At 40.4% G+C, this 23,371-nt stretch overlaps 1 protein-coding gene across 4 annotated transcripts in view; it reads right to left on the reverse strand.

Moving 5' to 3' along the window:
* Positions 1-15,345, reverse strand: part of LOC137129339 (neprilysin-like) — a 30,621-nt gene extending 15,276 nt beyond the window's left edge. Inside the window, exons 1-4 of one of the 4 annotated variants that reach the window (XM_067508372.1) lie at positions 14,918-15,345; positions 11,439-11,615; positions 10,041-10,076; positions 8,338-8,499 (exon numbers count right to left, since the gene is read on the reverse strand). In XM_067508372.1, the coding sequence (XP_067364473.1) occupies positions 8,338-8,499; positions 10,041-10,076; positions 11,439-11,615; positions 14,918-14,960 (418 nt within the window). In that variant the 5' untranslated portion in view covers positions 14,961-15,345. Of the gene's footprint in view, positions 1-8,337; positions 8,500-10,040; positions 10,077-11,438; positions 11,616-12,518; positions 12,746-13,563; positions 13,705-14,917 lie in introns of those variants that run through there. The other 3 variants (XM_067508373.1, XM_067508375.1, XM_067508374.1) reach the window with 3 other exon arrangements.
* Between the last annotated feature and the right edge of the window lie 8,026 nt (positions 15,346-23,371).

The raw sequence follows: 23,371 nt of genomic DNA on the forward strand, positions 1-23,371 counted from the left end.
AGCCTGATATACAGACAGACAAAACCTGATGTTGAATTAAAAGGAAGATAACATTTCACTATTTAGAGATTCATCACTGCTTAAATTTTTTTGCCTGGCCTGGATAACAGCATTAATGGGATTAGCTGAATCACTCGAGGGTCATTCTCAAAGGCCGAAGATACTAAAGGACCAATTATTCTGAACTGCAATCATTGTTTCCAGATGTTTATGTTGTGTTGTGGATGTTTCAGAATCTGCTGTTAACTGTGAAACTCCAATGTAGACTCGAAATGAGCTGAGGACTTTGATGGTTCTGCACCAGGCACTTTTATCTCATGGCCACTGAGAACAAACTGACACAGAAATTGGACTATGATGACAGGCTATTGTTGATACTTTTAAAGATTTAAAGTGTTGCACATTAGTGTTTTAATATTAATTACATTCATAGCGTCTTTTCTTGTGTTGGTTCTCTAATGGGTTGTCACTTGGTTGTTGCCTGTTGACAATAGTATTTCATGAAGCCTTATTTGCTCTATAGGCTGAACTCATTTTAGCTAGAGAGTGGCTGATTTTATCGCATGCTTTCGGCCTTAACTGAGTGTAATGTAATCCAGACTTCCCTAAAATGCTGTTAAGATACGAGCATGGGTAATGTTAGGGGGAGGGATGCGTCCCTGTGCTGCAGTTATATATAAAGGCAAATAAAGGCTATATCTTATTAGTGCAGTGTACCGGCACTACAGGGATATTAAGAGAAGGGAGGATATTGATTAGTGTGTGTTCGTGTGTGGGTGGCCCTTTGGGTTCTTATGTCCAGGAGCCTATGGTCTTTTAATCCATCTGAGCAAATCCATCCACATTGCACATAATGCTAATGAAGTTATTAGATGATGAACACTAATTGGAAGCACTGCCGTTTGCCTGCAGTGTGAAGTAAAATGTCCACCTATCAGGGGAGTATCGCTTTCCTCTTGTCTGCATCCCTAAAGCTGCCACTTGTTGACACTGAGCAAGTGTCAAGTTCGTCACACAAGTGATTTAAAATACCTGAAGCTAATTCTGCCTCTTCTGCAAAAGTATTAAACAAATATGTGAAAAGGTTAAGCTAATTGCAAATGACATTATCCCAACCAGGAAATGGAATTGGGGTTAACTTATTGCTATTTTTGGAAAATGAGGTCATTTGCTCTGATGCCCTTGATATAGAGGTAGAAAAGATCAATACAACTGTCATAACTGTCGATCTGAAGCTACAGTCAGCTGATTAGCTTATCTTCACAAGCGGATTGGAAGCAAGGAGAAAAAGACCGACTCTGTCAAAAACCAAATAAACCCACTTGCCAGCACCAATAAAGTTCAACTAATGTAATGTACTTTGTTTGGTCTATCAAGAAAAAAAAATTGTACTATACTATTTGTCTGACAGAGAAGACTCCAAAAAAAGTTAACAATTATAATCAACAAATACTGTTTCATTACCTTATTCATTCATTATTTATTTATTTACCTTTTTTTGGATCTGGATTAAACAAGAAGATGCTGCTTATAAGGCTTTATGGGGATTTTTTATAGAATGAATCATCATTTAATCCTCAACTTCCCCCAAAACATTTACTGTATGTGATAAGTTTCCTTGAACTCCCTCTCTCTGTCTGTCTTTTCTCTGTCAGGATCAATACAGGAAAGAGGAGGCATCTTAAATTACATGAGGAACTGACAGGGAACTCTCTCTAGAGTGCAACAACACATCACTCATGTCACAGGGAGTTAAGATCAAAAGATAAGGATGAATACATTTTGACTTTGTTGTTTTTTTTTTTCCTTTGTAATTTTGGAACTTACTGACAAGCCAATCACTATAAAGACAGGTGGATAAAGCAGCTGCAATGTTTAAGACGTGGTTCATCCATTTCTTTAAACTCTAATTGGATTTGTCATTTCAGCTCTTACATCACCTCACTCCTAAATACACCTGTTGTGTTACTGCATAATTCATTGAAAATCCACTGTACTCTCATTCATCTTAATCACACCAAAATATTCTAAATTGAATTCAAAATTGCCTCATTATTTATTTGCAATTATTTTCATTTGCTTAGTTCTCTGATTCATTACTTTCTCTCATTTCATCCCTTGCATGACTGCATTTAATTTCAGCCTCTTTCTAGCCTTTCATTTTTCTGATCCTCCCTTCGACTCATTACCATGTGTGCACTATTTATGTGCTCATTTAATCTTAATGAAGTCCTGACATAGGGACCCTTCACAGGGCGCTTCCTGCAAAAGGGCACAGATCTTGTGTGTGTGATTGGATTACCGACTGCCTGGTGCTAATGTTTAACCACAGTAAAGGCTTACCCTGTCAGTCTCTCACTCACACACACGCACACACACACACACACACACACACACACACACACACAGTGGCTGTCTCGCTCCATGTGTGTGCATGCTTGGATTTTCTTGAGAATGGATTTTGTGCCACCTGATGTTTGTTTGAGACATCACGTCAGCAAACCGCTCAGCATGACACAGAATCCAAATTCAGTGAAAGTTTTTCCTCCCTGCATTGCTATTTTATCCTTGACTGCTTTCTACTGCACTGAGTTTTGCTTCCAATTTATCATTATAAATTACAAGCAGGAGCTATAGATCAAGTCGAAACGCGTAAATGAGGTGACACCGTTGAAGAGGATGAGTCTCAATCAGCGGAAAAAGGATTTTTACGGTTCTTTATCGAATATGACGATATAAAAGACAAATTATCATTGCACACTTTTTTCCAGAAGTAATAAACTCATTGTGATAAAACATATTTCACAAAAGAAAATTACATTTTTAACTTCAACCAAACGATTACAAGAGCTCATTAAAAGCAAACCTTAACTACCTGAAAGAGACTATGGATAACTGACAAATGCCTGTTTTATGGATTATGATATTGTGTCTTTTTTACATAATATGAACTATTACACTGGTAGAAAACCCTCTAGACCCAGAGACTATGGAGTCAGATAAAATAAATATCATCATGAGAAGTCATCTGATCTTTCACACACTGCTTTCTGTTAATCTGATACCATCTCAACATGTCAGCTTCATGTCTGAGTGACCTTGCTCACTCTTCTGTAAAAGAAGAAAAACTGCACCTAGGTTATGACACGGCACAGGTTGGAGTCACATTAGTCACAAGTAATAGCTCATAGTAGTGCCACTTACCAGTGAGCTGCATCTAATGCTTTTGTTGCTATTCTTTTTTAAATCACATTTGATAGTTATCGTGAGAAATCATTAACACGATCCATGTCTTCACATAGATGAATAATTAATAATTAATTATTAATAATAACATGGTAAACTGGGCAAATTTGTTTTTTCAAAAGTGCCTGTTAAACTGGTAGCCCTTCAAATTAATCGGTACCCAAGAAGTAGCTCTCAGTTTCAAAAAGGTTGGTGACCCCTGCTATAGACCTATAGGACATGGAGCTGGAGGACTTGTTGATTGATTATAATAATGAAATGTAGTGTTGCTGAAGCATTGAATCATCCGGTTCAGCAAAGAGATATTATAAGGTTTAATACCGTTCACATATAGAAAATCACTAAATACAACCAGGAAACAAGTAGAAAGTTGGTCTATTTCATATACAGGTAGCAAATGTGTTGGAAACAAGAAGTAAACCATTGATTGTGGTGAGCTCCTGACTTCTCCACTAGCCCTGCCATTGCCTCTGACCCCACAGACCAGTTTTGTCATTTACTCAGTACCTCATTGTCAGTCAAAGGCACGTCCCTTAGTTAGTCCCACAGTTTCCAAAACTTCTTCATGCCATCAGCGGTCCAGTGAGACAGCTAACAGCTGAAATTATTACCTTGGAGGAGGTCTCCTGTTAGTCACAGACATCCTGGCTGGCACAAACTCATTCAATTCAGTATTTTTATTCCATGTATTTTTGTTGGCCAAGGACTCCGGCATTAAAATTCATATTATTTTACTTGGACACAAAACTCTGGTCAGCTATCTTTATTTGATATGTTTATGGGGAATACAGTATTTATGCTGTGGTGCAGGGTTTCTGACTGGAATTTAGACACCGGGGTGAGGTCATGTGAGCGAGCTATTTATCTCAAAAGTTTTCTTGTGGTCAGCGTTGTTTGACATAACTTCAAGACATTAAATCTTGTTGGTTCTGTTTGTAACATCTGAACTGTTTTCTTGGCGTCAGAGCGACCTCAAGGAGACACCTCGACGCTGTGGGCGATGCCAGATTGCTACAAGAAACATAAGCTGGTTCGTGCGTTGTACGCCTCTCTGAGAGGAATTCTCTCTGTTCTGTGAGATTTTAGACCGCAACATGCGCAACATACGAGAGGCACCTCATGTAATACAGATAAGCATCAGTGCGTTCATGCACTCACGCACGGATAGACAAACACACACATAGCTGCGCTTGGAGATGACTACCACATGCTGTTTCACATTTCCTGACCTATCCTCAAAGCTTTCCTCAATACACCATCATCCTCTGACTTCAGAGATCTTCACCTCAAAGTAACTGCCCCCTTCATTCTGGTTTGTGTGTATCCCACCACTCATCTCTTCTTTTATCATTCTCTTTTTGCCTTTTATTTTACCTTCACCATTTTTTTTTTTTTTTTTTTTAGTTGAGATGAATATCCTTTCTGTCATTCTTGTCGACCTGTTGCGCTTCTTACCTTCCACCTCCTGACACAAACTAGTTGGTAATTTAAAGGCAAATTACTGCAGAGTGTGTTTCACCTAGGTTTGAAAAACACACATTTATGAATCATTTATGACCTTTTACAGCGGCAGAGAACAATCCGAGGCATTTACAAGCAACCACAAATCTACACAGCTCTTCACACACTCGCACATGCATGCACACTTTTTTTTTTTATTATCATGTCGCCTTGAGTTTGGGCGGCTATAGCTCAGTTGGTGGGCGGCTATAGCTCAGTTGGGGGCGGCTATAGCTCAGTTGGTGGGCGGCTATAGCTCAGTTGGTGGGCGGCTATAGCTCAGTTGGTAAAGGCAGTTGCTTACGGACCACAGGGTGAGTGGTTCGATCCCCGGCCCTGGCTATATGTCGAAGTGTCCCTGGGCAAGACCCTAAACCCCTAACAGCCCATTCCCCCTCCCCAGCGATGCAGTGCCGGTCCAAGCCCGGTAGAAATTGGGGAGGGTTGCGTCAGGAAGGGCATCCGGCGTAAAAACTGTGCCAAATCAACATGCGGACAATGATCCGCTGTGGCGACCCCGAACTCACGGGATAAAGCCGAAAGGAGAGTAGTAGATCATGTCGCCTTGAGTGCATTGCATTGGCCAGGTGTTTCGAGGCCCCTGCAGCTGTTGACAGGAAATGGATCTATCCACCGGTGGGCGGTGGTATCCAGGCACGCGGCCCCAGGATCAGAGGTCACATGTTTGATGTCACTTCCAGAGTGGAGGTCACAACACTGCCGGAACGCGCACCTCGACACACATCAGTCTTTAAGGCAAGATTTGAGCTGCTGCGTCTGCCTGTTCAAAACAGCAAAACCAACACGTGCCTTGGGCTTATGCATCAAATCTCTTTCTATCTGAAACCCACACACTCCGCGACCTTCACACAAAGTAAACCTGAACATGTGTGTATACAGTACAGCCTAAGACATTCCAGCTCTTACTGCTAAGCCAGACAGCGTGAAAGAATGAGCACCACACGGGATGCTTGGTGGTAATTTTGTCTGCTGATGATTAGGACCAGTTCTGTACATGTTCACCACATTTAGACTTCCAACAACTGAGTCAATGATACCTAAACAGAGACCTTTGCACTTTGCCCATAATTCCCTTGTTAGTTATTTGTGTTTTCTGCTTTTTGTCAGGTTTTTTCGCTCGGGGAGCAAACACTGCTGTAAGACTTGATGAATACTAACGCAGCGAAAAGTGAGAGAATGCCGTGCACTGGCACAGAAACATGAGTAATGTTTAGCTTCCCTCTCTCCCCGTGTATGAGTTTTATAGGTGAACAGAGGAGAAGCGAAGAACTATACTTTGTTATAAAAAGCAAGTTGACATGCATTATTTTTTGTACGGTGCCTAGCTGTTGCTTACGTTGATTTGACATCTGGATAACACTTCTGAATCATCCTGAATCTCATGTTTGAGTGAATCATAGTGCAGCAGCCAGGATTTCAATTAAACACTTTTTATAATTACACTACACTGAATGAATAAAGATGCACTTTTACCACTATGAGGCCCACCCCACCCTCCTGAGTAACAGCTCTGAACAAATGCTGACTGCATTACAAGCAACCTAGAGGCCCTAATGAATGTGCTATTGATCTGTAAAAGTGTTTATCAAGAAGTAAAAAACTAAGTGAGAACAGTGCGATCTGTCACCACACAAACACCCACCAAAGATGTTTGTTTGTAAAACACAAAAAAGAGAAAGTTTTCGGGAAAAAGTGGCATTTTTTTGATGGCTAAAAACAATTTTAGTGCTAAAGTTCCCCCGACTTTTCAAAAACTAAGGAGTTTTAAGCACCACCCATATTCACATTTGTCCTTGCAAGTTTTCAGTGGACAGGGACACAAGGAGCACACCCCAACACACAGACTGTTTAGTTTTCCATTGAGATTGAACAGAAGTACTTGGGGCTGGTGCAAATTATCTGAGTCCACCAGAGAGCACTTCAAACCCTGCTTTCCTTTCCCACCAAGGATCAATCTTTCTCACCTCTTTGAATCACTCTGTTCCTCCTGCAACCAATCTGCGCTGTCTTTATTATAGTGGAACGTACAGGCCTATAAATTGTAAATTTATAGTAGATGGGGGTGATTCGGTTGTCTGTGAAACCTTTGTGCTCCTTGAAGATTTAGCACCCGATGCTCAGGAGTTGGACTGGCCTTCTCACAGAAAACTTGCCGTGAAGAAGTGTGAATCTTCACTCAAACACACACATACACACAAACGGGTGCTGGGAGTACAAGTCGACCGTCTCTGCATCAAACACACCACAACGATGCTATCGAGACTAATTCTTGCTCAAAAGTGGCAAAACACCTGAGACACACACATGCAAACTTGCTATTAAGATTTTTCTCACTACCATGTGTTGACGTCTTTGACGTCTCTTTGAGCAAAGCCTGACAAACGAAAAATACCAGCTCTGTTGACAAGCTCTCAGCTCAAATGGTAGGCACCACTGAAGCCAAACTCCCATGGCATCTGTGATATCTATAGAGCTGTAGTCCCTGAAGAAGAGTCCTCTTTTGCTCATATTCTCGAGCAACTGAATCAAGCTGTTCTCACTCCTCCTAAAGCAAGTGAAAACACTCACTGTGTACACAGCTATAAAACTCCTGTCACAGACTAAATACAGTATAATGCCTCGCAAAAGTATTCATACATTTTGTCATGTTACAACCACAAATTGTGTAAACGTGTTTTATTAGGATATTATGTAATAGACAAACACAAAGTGGCACATAATTGTGAAGTGAAAGGAAAATCATAAATAGTTTTTAAACTTTTTACAAGTAAATATCTGAAAAGTGTGGCGTGCATTTGTATTCAGCCACCTTTATTCTGATACCACTTACTTAAATCCAGTGGAACAAATTACTTTCAGAAGTCACCTAAATAGTAAATTAGTCCACCTGGGTGTACTTTAACCTCAGTATAAATCCAGCTGTTCTGTGAAGACCTCTGAGGTTTGTTGGAGAACATTAGTGAATTAACAGCATTATGAAGTCCAACGAACACAACAGACAGTTCAAGAATAACGTTGTGGAGAAGTTTAAAGCAGGGTTAGGGTATAAAAAAACAACCCAAGCTTTGGGCATCTCGCGGAGCACTGTACAATCTATCCTCCGAAAATGGAAAGAGTGTGGCACAACTGCAAACCTACCAAAGACGTGGCCGTCCACCTAAACTGACAAGTCGGACAAGAAGCGCATTAATCAGAGAAGAAGCCAGGAGGCCCATGGTAACTCTACAGGAGCTGCAGAGATCCACAGCTCAGGTGGGAGAATCTGTCAGCAGGACAACTATTAGTCGTGCAAGTAAAAAACTCTATGTGTGGCTGAAACCTAACACTGCACATCACCCTGAACACACCATCCCCACCGTGAAACATGGTGGTGGCAGCATCATGTTGAGTTGATTTATCATTTTCTTTTCACTTGACACTGATGTGTTGTTTGTGTTGGTCTATCACATAAAATCCCAATGAAATACATATATGTTTGTGTTTGTAACATGAAAAATGTGGAAAATTTCAAGCGGTGTGAATACTTTGCAAGGCACTGTGTTTGTTGGTGTGTGTGTGTGTTTGTGGGACCTTTGAGGATGACCTCCAGCTCATCTCGCAAGATGTCAAAGGTGCTGTATCTCGAGCTGGTCTCTGGGATGATGTTCTTTTTAAGCCAGCCTCCACAGGCGTACTGGTAGAAGTTGTCACAAGGGTCCACGCTGGCATCCATGTTCTCAATGAGACGAGATGCTGCACAGACCGAGAGGACACAAGCTCTGAGAACTACAAATGCTAACTGAAGGAGTACGATGGGAAATTAACCAACATAGATGGTACCAAATGCCTTATTAGTGCATGTGAAGTGTATGCAAAGGGTCAGAAAAGACTACTATCTTTGCCTTCTCATGACTTAGAAGATCAGTTTGTTCAGTATAAGTCTACTCCTTAAGCACAGGATACATACGCTCTGTCTGAAACTAACAAAATCCGCTACCAGACTAATGCAATGGTTTCGTGGCCTAGGGCACGCTTCTTCTCACTTTAGGATGAGCAGGCACCTAGATGAAAACTCCAGGAAGTCATTACACCTGACACCCTCATAATGGCTAAATGTTTATATCACAAACATGATGTAATTTCTTTTTAATATTGCAAGCAGGGACAATGCCAGAGGTGGGGGTGGCTGGGTGGCACTGGGCAGAGTAAGAAGGTGGTAGGTACCTGTTTTAAAACTTATAGTACTGACCAAATCTGAGCCTGAAATGAATAATAATCTGTATAAATTATTACAAATAAATAATTATTATTTAATATGTAGATTTAAGGTGTATAAAAATGTTTTGTCACATTCAATTTTGTATCAAATGTAAGCAGGCAGAATATTCCTGTAAGGGATGGATTTGTAACTTCCCCTGTTTTACTAATTACTTTTTTATTGCATATTACTTGATTATGACTATTTTCACTAAAGTGAAACTAGGTGTCATATTTGGTTATTATTTGGTTATATTATAATTTCTTACACTTAACAACCACTTCATAAACACAGTGTCATTGACATAGAGCTTGTTATTTTTAAATTTGATTTGACTTGAGTTTAAAAATTTCTTTCCAAAAGTGTCAATCTATCACGTAATAAGATCCAATAACCAATTTGCTCTTCAGATAGCTGTGTAAAAAGCCTAATGTGCATTTTTATATCTATTTGTGAGTAAAAAAGTATAATGTAGTAATTGGGTTTAGTTTGGCACAAGTACCGGAAACTTTTTTGAGCTGCAATTAAATTACATGAGGCTGCAGATAGATCTCCTGTGACAAGACTGTCTGTCAAATCTGACTGAATTGGGACATTGGTTCCCCAAGAATGCATCAGAAATGAATCAGCATCTGTTGCAAGGAGCTAGAGGAAGCGTTAAACAGTACATTTTTACCATGCTGTTCTCATGTGATCAATTTTTAATTAAATGAGGAAATAAAGTAATTATGTATATGTCAAATTAAAAAGGGGAAAGGAGATTAAATAATTAACTAAAGGAATGTTACAGGTCAATCAATTACAGGTGATCCGTGAAAATAACCTTTTGCAACATGTTTCTGCTGATCAGGATAGTTTCTGCTTGTTTGATCACTATTTGAACTCAGGGGCCATTTTGTCTGAATTTTGTCTATGTCTGAAATCAGCGGGCTTTGGCAGCAAGTCTCTCTTTTCCTGTTCTGTCCTCCTCTGGGAAAAAAAATTCCGAATGAGACAATAAAAAAAAAAAAACACAAAACCAAGACTGAATACTTACCTGACTGCGTGCAGTCAGCTGTGGTGCAGATTTCATCTAAGGGAAAATGCAAAAGAAATCATCACTCAGAGGGATTTTTACAGTCATCAGTCATTATGGCAGTTCTTCATTCTCTACCTCCTATTTTCTTCTCCTTGTCATTCTTCTCATACATGCTACAGAACCACAAATTACTCAGAAGTGGCGCTTTTACTCTGGCAGGAATAATTTAAGTGTTAAACTGATTTTGACATGTGCTAACACACCAGCATACTAGGATGTGACCCTAAGCGCACATGATGTTCACGTGGATGAGTGCACACACAGGTGCTAACACAAACAAAATCATTAAACGCTCTCATTTTCCTGACACGGCAGCTTACATATTTGTCAAGCAAGAGTCTGCAAAAGATAATAATAGTTTAACACACACACACACACACATACACATACTCACTCAACCTGTTGGGCACATATCATCAAATTTAATTGACCTGTATTATTCCTCACGACGTTTTAATTCTTGACTTGCTGAACTTCACACTTGTTCCATGTGTCAACCGCTAATCTATCTACCCACGCTGGTAATTATTAGTGTGAATCTAATATTAGTCGACAGCTTTTCTTTCACCACAGCAGTGAATCGTCGTCCTTGGACTTACATTACTAGTGATTAATAAAACCCCTAGTCATGTTGTGTAACACAGACTGCGATGGTTAATTAATATTTAACAAATTTGATATCCAAGTATAAAATGTAAGCAAAGCAACGGTGTATCTATGAGGAAGAAACTTGTGTGACACTGTGACGCAGATCTGATAATAAAAAGGAGGGAGCTGTTGTCTGTTTAATTTTACTGTGTCCATTAGGTTAGAGAATTCTTTGTAATTCGCACAAACGTCTGAAATGTGAAGTAGCACAATGTTTTGCAGTACAAACACTTTGGAGTCTGAAACTGCCAGAGACCACAAAGAAAATTAAACAAAAAAACCTTTCTGCTCCTTCTTTCTGGCTCAGTGGTTGTACTTTTGCACTCTGCTTTAAAAGCACACATCTCAACAATCTTCTACTCACCTGAACAAAATGCTGCTCTTCAGCAGGCTCCTTCACGCTTACCATTAACTCTGAACTCAGCTGGAAGTGATGCTGAGTGCAAGTACCATCTTGTCTTTGAAGGAGGCTGTATTCAAAACTCCTGAAAGCTTCACTTGTTCTTATGAGAAATAAGTGTGGTGGGGGGGGGGGGGGGGGGGGGGGGGGGGGGAGCCCCCAAAAGCCCAGTGGCTATCAAAACTATTTTTAATTAAAGGGTACACTTGTTTGGATCACTAGTTTTGTCAGGTTTACTAAACTCGTGAGTTTTTCATTCTTTTTTTCCTGACCTTCTCCAGGTTTCAGATGTTTCTACAGTCTCTCACCTGTCTTTTGTGTGGCAAAAAGGATGACGAGGGCAACGATGATGATAAAGAGCAAGGAGACGATGGTAATGAGGCCGATCTCCAGGGACGTCCAACGGGGCTTCTTAGCCGACTTGGGGGGGTTGGTCTCGGTCATTCTTAAGTCTCTTCCTTCAGTTGCCACCTGTATCAACTCACCTGAGGAGAGAGAGAGAGTAATAATCAATTCTTCACTGTTTATAAAGCAGACATGGAAACCTGTGTTTGTGGCAGGTAGACCTGACTGTTGTCACACTATCCCCAGTTTTCTCTAAACCTGCCCAAATAGATTTTGGGTATAAAGGTAAGACGTTTGTAGGTCAGAGTTAATTTTGTTACTGCAACAGTCAGGTAGACCATAGCGCATGATAAGAAGTTACTCAACCTACCACGAGGTAGGAAGTTCCCTAATGAACCAATAATTATGGGCTGATAAGAACTGATAAAAATCCACGGACATGGTTGCTTCCTGATTGGTGCAGTTTCCAGATAAACAGTGTTGAACAGTATTGTTTAAATTAATTCTGTTTTTATTTACTGTAGGAAAAAACAAGAGCACGTAACATTTCACTGTGGATTCCGACACATTTTTTTGGGTTTAATTGAACAAATAGGTGAAAATTAGGAATTATTAGTTTTTAATAATTCATTATAATATAATATACTGCAAGCACCAAGGACAAGTTGCATACTAACGATGTCTAAAATGTTAAGCATTTGTGATTTGACATGGTCCATAATTACATACATTTGTTGCATGTGCTCATAATTTAAAAATAGAATTCTTATAATCAGTTCATTTGAAGCCATTAAACAAAAAAAATCCAACTCTTGTTAGTTTCAGCCTTCAGTCTGTATTTTTGGCACTTTGGTAACTATACTTAATCTAAATATATTAGTTTTGACATCTTTAATAAAGCAAATAATCCGTTCCCAGACTCTTCAGCAGAAGAAAAACAAGACAAAGAGTGAGAGGGAGATGAAAGACATATGGCAGTGATAAGAAAACAAATAAGAAAAAAAAGACTTGGAACAAAAGGTGAGAACAATGGAAGTCCTTACCCTCTAGTGGCAATATAGTCTGGGAAAAAAAAATAAAGAAGAAACACACACTTCTGAAGAATACAAAACAAGAGAGACCTTTCCACTGCTCCTCACTATGCAGTGTTGTTTCCCTCTCTGGGACCAAGTGAGAACTTTATAAAGTTCATGTAACAAGCAGTTAAGTCTGTCTCTGAGGGCAATTAATCCCTAATCCCTTACTGATACCACGCACTCCCCCCTGCAATCATGGCGCACAAACAAGCACTCGTCCACACATACTTTCACACACACTTTAACAAGCGGGTGTCATGAGGCGCCTGTGCAGGTGGGTGGGTCTCTCTGCGTGCAGTCTCAGATGAGAGCGCCGCACGTCTAAAGGACAAAGTCTCTTCGTTTCCTTTGAACAAGCAGACAGACACACAACACGGCCAACTGTACACACACGTATGCACATCACATACACACACTCCACAGTTTTCCTGAATGTCAACCCCCTCATCGTTCCTCTTTATGATAAAACAATAGTCCCCCTAGTAGCCGTGGTTTCATACATTATCCAGCATGGTAACAATTTATTAATGTTCAGCAACAGCATGGCTTCGTAAGATAGGATAGAATGACACAAGGTAATTAGAACTTCTTTGACAACATCTTAGTGGCTGCAGAAGGACTTTGCAAACTTTGCATCAACTTTGCTCACAGCGCAAAAAGAAAAAAAAAGAACAAACACATCACCGTGACAGCAGTTCCCACGGCTCTAATAAAACCATGTGTGCACAGAGAAGACGCGTTGGAGAGGCAGTATATTATATTCATTCTCTCTAATCCTGATGCATTGCATGCCAAGTTATAGAACGCCTGCAAAATGTAGGAAGGAGAGGGACATAAAGACAGAGTGATGTTAGAGTATGTGCCAAAATGAAGGAGAGAGCGAGTGGTGGTGGTGATGGAAGGGGAAAGAGGCAAAAACAAAATGGGACCAAAAGAGGCCCTAAATCACATTTAAGTGACTCCTTGTCAGTGTGCTGAAGCATGTTGGGTATAAATCTCAAGGAGCACTTACTGTATTTCCCTCTCATGTACCATGACTCACACAGAATGCTCCCTGCTGTACACGACTCCGTTGAAATTAAAAAGTTAAAAGTCAGAGGATTCGTAGTCACTCATCAGCAGTGGTCGTGTGTCAGTTAAAGAGCCTGTTAGCCTCTTAGTTTATCTGTGACACTGATACATTTAAAGATGTTTTCTCCAGCGAGGGAGGGAGGCTGTGTTATTTCTGTGGCATTTGTAAGGTGAGCTCTCATTTCTCGTTACTTACTCCTCCTGCTCCAGTCACTGTTTTTACTTTTGATAACGCGGCTCTGATGTTTTGCCTGGATGTGTTTAGGACGCCGTGTGCCGTAGTGTCTGTCATTTCACAGATAATGGCTCATGAAAGGAGTAGCGAAAAGTCAGAACGCTCTCTTTGTCTTTTCATTCTGCTCTGCTCTGCCTGTCTGTCATGATATATATAAAACATTAACTGTCGCCGTATCTTATGAGACCCCACAAACCCCTTCAAAATTAAACCCATCATTCACCGAGACACCTGAAAACACCCATGTGTCTGCACAAGCAACACATAAACAAGTCGATACCAGACTGTTTGCACACAGTCACTTTTTTTTTTTTTTACATCCTACATCCATGTGAGCACGAACATGTCACTGAGCTAAAAGAGTTTGATGAAGTGCAGGGATGTGGCCTACTTTAACTTTAAATAACACCGTCTCTGGGATATGGTGTTTTACTGGGCCTGCAGCTGCACATTCAAGACTCCAATTGCTTCAAAATCATTTTTGAGAGACGAGACTTGATGCCTGAAGGTGCTGTGATCTAGCTGAAATGAAGTCCACCTCTAGTTGCTTCCCTAATGGATTGTTTTTTTTTTTTAATTGCAATCAAGAGGAAACAATAACTTTAGAGGGATATACCACCAAACTTGAAGCATTACCACTCCTCAAGTAGACCTGCAAGGCCGGTGGAGTTCTCAGCTTGGGATACGGTGACAGAGGATTAAAGGGTTTTCTAATACGACGAAATGCATCTTGGTGTTAAAACTGTAGAGATAAAAATATTCATCTGCAGCACGCGCGCCGTGATTCGCCACCGAGCAAAGACGCAGCTAAATGCGTCCGAGCTCCTCATCTCCTGTTGCACGTCGGGAACTCCGAGGGGGCTGGCATAATCAACTGGTGCACGCTGCCCCGTGTCACCGAGCACGCACGCACACGCCAAAATGAATGCCCGCACGCGCACGCACGCCAGCGCGCCCGCGCACACGCAACGAAACACACACTCAGCGACAGACCGAGACGCGCGTACAGTATATGGCACACTGCGTTACAAGAAGCGCCCGGGGTGCGTGAGCGACTTACCAGATGTGTCGGGAAATTTTCGGTCGATGATATATATGGGCATCACATCCAGTGATCAAACATTCATTAAATCCACAAAGGGAGCGCGAAGTGCTGATCGATCCGTTACAGCCGATCTATTTGTTCACCCCTGGATTTCAACAAGGAATAAGCCGATCCCGCCTCTCTCCTTCTCCTTCTCCTTCTCCTTCTTCCTTTGGCTTTCTATTCTAGGAGTGCACAAACACTACACTACAACTACCTACTGTACTGTAGCCAGAGAGGGATCGCTGAATTCAAATAACGCATCAGACTCCTGCGCTGCGCAATTGGTCAAGTGTGGGATCCACTGGGGGGAGATCCCATATTTATGCAGCCTCTGACATATAATGAGGCGGTGAAGTAGCCTTCTGAAGTTCCCCGTCGTTGCCTCCTCCGTCGGGGCGGCGTTTAGAAGTGACCCTGTCAGCGGCACTTGCTGTGACTGGAGCCTAAATAGGGCGCAGGTTCAGGTGAACAGTGTGATAAGATGATGAGCAGCCTATTTCTGTGTGTTTACACACAGGTGCTTTTAATAGCTTTGGATTGTGGTTGGGATGTGTGTACAACAAAAAGCCTGATGTTTCATATCTATCAGTGGGAGTTGCAAATCACTCAATGAGGTAAAAATGAACCTAATTCAAATAGATGATTTGGGGGCTGGGTCTATTTTTGGGAACTGGATGATTTGGAGGAAATCTATTTAAAAAAACTGCTTTGAAGCATGTTTAATTTTGGTTGGTCAGCTGTAGGTTGAGTCATGTGGCTTTTGCTGGCTGATGCAGATCTGCATATTGTCATGTCAACACTATGAAGCCAGATTGGGGTGAATCATTTGTCAGTTGCTAGCAACAAAAAGAGCTGAGCATGACTCATGTTTTCCTTCCTAACTTGCTTTTCCAATCTAAAATGAGTTGGATATGCAAATGTAAGGACTTTGTAATGTACTTTACACTGTATACAACATAATGTTGTTATAATATTATCAGACTGGCAGGACATGCTGCACACTGAATCAGAGTTATCTCGACTTAAATGCACCTTGAAATGTACATTCTTGAACATCTTTAACCCGGCAAATTACATAGTTCACCAAGGGTGAAAGATTACATTACGAGTATTAGCAGCATCACACGTCTAAAAGCTTAATTAAAAGTTTTATTTAGTGGTTTGTGTTGGAACCCAGACAAACAACAAATGCAAACCACGCTTCCGTTAGAGGTTATGTCTATTAGCAGCTCTGTCCGTTGATGACGGAAGTTCACCAGAGGGTCACTGCTGTTACGTACCACCAATTAACTGTGCAAACTTCTTAGGATGTCGGGTCTGAGAGGGAAAGTTAGCACTGAAGTGAGAAGAAAGCAAACAGAGTACATCACTACAGAGGACGAAAGACCTCATTTGAGTGGAAGTAAGAAACCATACAACCTGATTGGATGTGCAGAGGACTATAATTTAAAAAGACGAACATGTTAGTACAGAGCCATTTCTGTAATTTACCAACTGTAAATGCACACTGTGCTTCACATTGTGACTGAGGACATAATGCACTTGTGTTTTATTTGTAACTTTTACATTTTCTGCAGAATACAGTATATGTTTTATGATTGTGGAACTCAACCTCTTTTCACTAAACTACATACAACTACACCCAAAATGTAGCACTTTGACTTCATCTCCAAACACGAAAGATAAATGCTCGTGCATGCCTACTTTGTCCCCCCATCGTACCTTCCATGTTTCATTGCTTCTGGTAATAAACAGCATGATCCCAGTCCTGAGACCTCCGTCTGTGTGCGTAGCTTTTGAATTTCTGTGAAGCTGAACTGACAGCAGTTTTTGCACTAGCTGCCTGTCATTGCATCTAAAAGATGTTCACATTTGCCTGCAGTGCAATCTCTGTGATCATATTTTCCCTCATTTTGTTGCTCTTCAAATAAAACCCCTTGCCCCTTCTCTGTTGGCCATTTGAGCTCTGTTCGCTGTCAGTAAAACCCAGCATGTTATGGACTCCTGGAGAGTATTGGATTTTAATTGCACAGTGCCCAGTGTGGCACAGGTATTAAAGAGTGTTTTGTTGCAAAAATAGCCACATGTGTGCAAACACACAAATTTTCTTTTATTTGTTGTAGTATTTCCCGGCGAAACCGACCCCCATTACAAACATACAGACATGAATCAAGTAGCAACTGTGCCGGCAGCAATAAGATGCAAACCGCGACTCTCTGACTTAAAGGGTGGGAATTTATATCTTAAAAACCATTTCTATCTTTACATTACATGAATGAATCGTTCTCAAAGGTTTGAGTAATAGCCACAAGACTTTGCTAACACCTAACTTCTAAAACATGAATGATGTTTACCAGTGAAGCAAGCGCCATGACTAATAAACACTTGTGCATGAATCACACAGTCTGTCACAATTTTAGCTTATTTTTAATGAGGCAGCAAATTCACTCGATGTCTCAGGAGAAAACGAGATATAAAAGGATTTTGGTTTGGATCAAGGTCACTAAGATAGGTGGTTCTATCAGCACCTCCATTCAGGAACTGTCAGGGGAGTAAGTCTCCTATCAGCAACAGACGGCCTGTCCAGTTCTGCTCAAAGTGTGTTGTCGGCCAACATAAACACACACATTCACACGCAGTCGAGCACCACAGAGTGGCACGCACAACACACACCGACGAGGACTTACTTATGCTACACACACATTAATAACCTCGCTGCTGTCACTCAGCGAGACTGACTGGTCTGTACCACTCATGAAGCAGCGAGAAGAGAAACGGAGAAAACAGACAAAGAGAAAAAAGGGAAAACGTACCCACTATTTCCAGACCAGCACAGATAATTCAGGATTTTTTTATTTTTTTTTCCTGCAAGGAATTGGAAACCAAATTCCACTATAATAACAAAGGTATTTTGTTTTTCTTTGCAAGTCCATGATCCTGATATTAGTTTGCAGTCTTTTCAGTGATTTATGTGGCTCAGTATAAAATACAGTGTGTGATGAAACATTAAATACAGTAAGTGTGCACATGGGAAGCGGTCACAATATTAAAGTAGGCTGGATGAGCAAATGCACTTTAAACACACCTACACACACAGAGTTTTAGTTTACTTGGGAGGACACTGCATTCACCATTAATTCCCAAAGGTTTCCACCAGAATAAAGTTAATCACTACAGTACATGTATAATTCCAGTCATGACCCCAATACTCACCACACCCCCAAACAGATAAACTAACAAACAAACAACCAAACCACTTTAATCATTTTAAAAACCCGCATGGAGTGAACCTCTGTGTCCCCAAGACATGATTAAAACATTTTCACACACTCACAAATGTAAATATGTACTTGTGTTTCTAACATCTGGGTTTTTTTTTTTTATGACATTCTCAAGGTTTTTTTCAATTCCTTATGCATTTACATGCATTTCCTATAAAATCCATAAGTCCGGAGAATATCTTTTCTTTCTGTTCACTTGCGTCATTGCTTTTATGATTAAATTAAGTAGCTGTCATGTTCAGACTCACAATCGGTGAGGCATTTCCTTTCATCACTTACTATCCTCTCCACTTGTCGGCACTTGCTTTGCCATAGTGAGGAATCTGCTAAGGTGGAAAGAAATGGCAGGTGACTTAGAACTGTTTGACTTTCTGCACTGCTTCTTGAATTAATTCCAATTCTGCTTTGAGAAAAAGTCATGCAGATATATGTTGAGGTGCACTAAGCACGTTTCGATCTCTTTATTGTGCTTTCTGTGACATGTAACATGTTCATGAGATGCCCATTTTTTCTCCTTGGCTTCTTCTTTTTTCTTATGCATGTCAGTACATGTTTTCAGTATCAGGTTGTCAAATCACCTGCATCTACCCACCTTTTAGAAAATTATGAAAATATATATTTTATTTTTATTCATTAAAAAACAGCACTAACAGTTGTTTTATATTAACAATGGATCAAATGAGTATGTGAAATGTGAAAAGAGGTTGCTTGCAATGATGAACCCACAGAGAATTATCCACTCAACTGTGTTTTAGCATCTTCTAGTTTACCCTTTTAGTTCCACCTCCATTAGTCTTCTGGTTCGCTCTCAGCACTTTCGTCATCCTGGTTTCCAGCTATTATTTGCGAAAAATCTCTAGTGAATCCATTTATTTTCTCAGGAGTTTTAAATTTCATCACTGGAAACTTTGACATGACGAAAGCAAGACTAAAACTAAATAAATAACATTTTAAAAGAATCCCAGAGTATCACATCCTGCCACAAGGTGCCTTCCACCCTCGTCCCTTTTACCTGCTTCACCATTGCAACTGCACCACATATTGTAAGCTAATCGCACTGTACTTTTCCCCTCAGCCACATCACCTGTTCCTCATTCTGTGATCATCCCCTCTGTCGTTTTCCCACTGCTCTTTGCCAGATCATCATATTGTGTTTCGTCAGCTTTGGTGTCCAGCTGTACTGTACCTGTTTCTCATCTAATCATGTATGTTATGGCTCTTCAGTAGTCTTGGGAACTTTTTGCTGGATTTATGAACTGTTTCCTTTGGACTTTATTGTGTTGGCTCAGAACGCTTGCCTGCCCTTTACTTCTGCATGTTTCCTGACTTCACTTCTGGTTATTGCTTGTTTTTGTTGCCTGAACATTTTGTAATTTTAATATATCACTGATAAAAAGCAGGACTAAACTATCGTCAGTATTTCTTTACTAAAACTACATTAAAAATACAAATCCTTTGATTAAAACTAATTACCAAGCCCTGCATCAAAGCATTGCAGGGGGCTGCATTGGTGTGTTGTTTAAGCTCAGTCCACATTAGGATTTTCAAATCTCAACTGATTAAAAAAAAAAAGGGAGACTACAGATAGACTAATTTAACCAATCTGTAATACTTTAATCTTTAGAACACACACACTAGAAAATTTAGTCAAGAACCACAACCACATGTTATACAGTTGTGATAAACTGTCGTGGTCAACTAGCATGCCAGCTATTAGTTTGTACTGAGAAACAAAGGCAGAGAAAAAAAAAATGGGAATTGTCTCATGACATTTTTTCCAGTCAGCTTTCTGCTAATGGCTGTTGCTGGTTTATGCTCAATGTTTTATTGCTGTTATTACCAAACTACAGGATTGTAAAGGTGGAGAGTCTGAGCCTGTTGGGAGCCTTAAGATGATGTCAGAAACCCCCTCACACTATCAGGATCATTTGTCCTGATAGTTGGTTCCGACTCTCCTCCAGGTGTTCAAAGGTGCAAATTGAAAGGATGTCCTTCTTTGAAATAAGACCGATTATGACGTTTGTGCCATTTGCGAAACATGATGATGATATATGGCTTAATACTTGTTATCATCTAATGGCAGGGGTCAATGCAACACCATGATGTGACATTTAGAGCCTTCAGACTTTGCTTCACAAAACACAATAACAATAAACCTTTACTGTGTTTGAAACACGTATTTAAGGATGAGGAAGAAATCATTTTTAAGGAAGTTTGGGACTTTTTAATAACCCTATGATTGTTATTTCGTGAATAACTCTAACCTAACGTATCCATCATGTTATTGTGTTTGAACAGTTTAATTCCTACATATTTTAATATTTAGGGCAAAAAAACGAGTGTGAAACCTGCACTATTTTGGCTCCACTGTAACAAATGGTACCTACCATTTCGTAGTGTGATGTCATGATTCAAACAGGCGACTGCTGCGCTGTGTGGCGGCCCTGTTTCAACAAATGGCTCAGTGAGAGGGTGAGTACAAACAACATAATTGGGCGTTAAAGTTGGAGAACAAATCAAGCCAAAACCAGCCTGATTATTCTGTAATGTGGTCCTAGCCTTAGGTGCCAGTGAGACAAGAAAATACAGTCCAGGACAGATCATTCTGAGCTGTGGTCTGAATTTGCATGAAAACAGCACTTTGCCTGCATCATCAGAGGGAGGTTGAATAATGTAACATTTCAACTAATGAAGGAAGATGCATAAAGATATTTCCATGGTAGTAGACATAGCAACAGGTAGAGAGGAAAAAATACACTTTCCTTCTGGCCGTTTCTGAAAAATAACTGCCGGTAAACAAATAGAGATTACTAATCTGAATTTCAGGAATGGAACACGCCTCAATCATTTGCACCATGCACACCGCTTCCTATCATTAGTCTAAATCTACCCCCTTTCCCCACTCACCTGTCTGCCCAACCCCCCACCCCCTCTCTTTCTTTCAGAGGGTCCGCCATACAATCTAGCTGTGGCTCCCTCCACTGCTGGTGCACACAGATTTGAGAAAAATCAAAAGACAGGATGCATAGAGACAGTGATTAGATACTGACTGATAAATAGTGACTAACCCACAGCCTCATCCACTGAGCTGCAGAGAAATAAGTTGTTTCCTGATGTGCGTAGAGGAGCTGCACAAATAATTAAACTGTCTTTTAAACAAGTGCAGGTTGCATTCTCTGTTTATCTTGACTAATCAGGACACTGATACTTTTCCTGTCTTCACCATTATTGTGTGACATATAAATGTGTAAATATTTGCCTTAATTTTATTATAAACAAAAACCTAAAACAAAAATGAATAAAAAAAAATGGATCCAGAATATCTTGATCTTTGAAAAACACCTCCAGTCCAGGATGTTGATTATAAGTAGTAAGTGAACCTTCAACACTGCACAGTCCTTTGTAATACTAATTTTTCATTCTTCATCATTACATACAAGGCCAGAAATGCTCACGTGTATTTGATTAGTCAACACAGCATTTTGCCTGGTAAAGTTGCAAATGGATGCAAAAGTTGTTTTGTTTTTTTATGGGATGATCATGTGTTGCTGCGACAGAGCGACCCTACCAGCCCCCCCACCCAGTGTTGGCACCTCAGTTCTTTCCGTCAACAGTGTCACTCTGATCACGGCTTGATGAAGTGAAAATATGTGGGATGTTTCTTTCTGCCCGTGTGTATAGAATTTGGACGATTTCCTTGTTTCCTGCCTCTCAGTGTTGATATCAAGAAAGGACATAGTGACATTAGCGCATGCTGCTACCATTCAGAAGCATGAATCCAAACTGAGGGCTTGTGAGAGAAATGGGTTGAAAGCAACAAACAACACTAGGACTGTCAAAATGTGTCTACAAATGATAAATAACCCCATGACAATAATAAAAATACAGTAATACAATACACTAAAAACCTTTATATTTTGGTAGGAATTGAGGTCTGAGCTCCAGCCGGTTCTGCTGCTGCTGCTGCTGCTGGAAGTGCTTCTCTGGTGGAACATGTTTGAATGAAATTTCAGATCTGAAACGCAGCTCTAAAATTGCTTCTCTGTAGATGGATAATATCAGAAGTCCAGTGTGTGTCCTTGTTTACTCCATTTCTCATTTCACACAGGCAGAGGCACTAACAGACCATGTTCACAGTACACACCTACCCCTGTCCCTCCTAAAACTCACTCATGCTGACAGCAGGTCAAGCAGATTGTTGATCTCATCATTTGTCCTGGGCTGAGTTCTTCTAGTGGTCAGAGTCTGACACATTATGTCTTGTTTGTCGTACTTTGGTTCCACACTACACAAGGCCCAAAACTGTTCTGCTATCAAGAATTCACCGATTTTAGTTGTGCTTATGTGTAGTCGTCTCCAAATCTGGCTTAGCCGTGCTCCCAGTGAAGTCCGAGACCTTACGAACAGCTCTCTTCATCCTTTAATTGTTCCCACACTTTAAATGACTAAATCTGCCTTATTTCAAAGAAGTGTTCATTGCTTTTCTATTTCTGTTGGTGGGTGTGTGTATCTGCTTGTGTTTTGTTGTGTTCGTGTATGTGCGCACAGTTCTGAATCAGTCTGAACTACACCCAGAAGAATGCTCACTGATAGCTCTCTTCTGTCATGGCCACTTAGCATGCCTTTTCCTGAGTGTGTTCTCTCACTCTGGCATCCAAGTGCCAGACTCTCCGAGACCGATAAACCACTATACAGAGTCCCACTACTGTACAGCAATTAAAAGCAAAATTGCTTTAGCTAGGAAGCTCACCAGCCTTTATAAATGTTGCATGCTGTACTAAAGACTTTACTTAATGGTCCATAAATAGTGATGCTTTAGATTTTTTTGGATCAGTTAAACAACATTACAGTACATCTTTTGGATCGTGACAAATTCCACCGACCAACTGGTTCACATTGCCACAGGCCTCAGAAAACAACCGAAGTTGTCCACGGTGCTATAATGTGTAAATAACAATGAATTAAGAATTCATTTACAGAAAGTCAAACCAACGTTAGAAACCCCATTTCCATAGTAGTTTGGGCCCTGTTTGAAATGATAAAACAAAACAGAATGCAATTGTTTGGAGATCATTTGAAACCTATAAAGTAATTTGGGATAGAGCCATGATTACCTCTGTGCTGCATTGCCTCCTCTTTTAACAAC

Source organism: Channa argus, chromosome 6 (genome assembly GCF_033026475.1).
Source record: "Channa argus isolate prfri chromosome 6, Channa argus male v1.0, whole genome shotgun sequence".
Classification (NCBI taxonomy): Eukaryota; Metazoa; Chordata; class Actinopteri; order Anabantiformes; family Channidae; genus Channa; species Channa argus.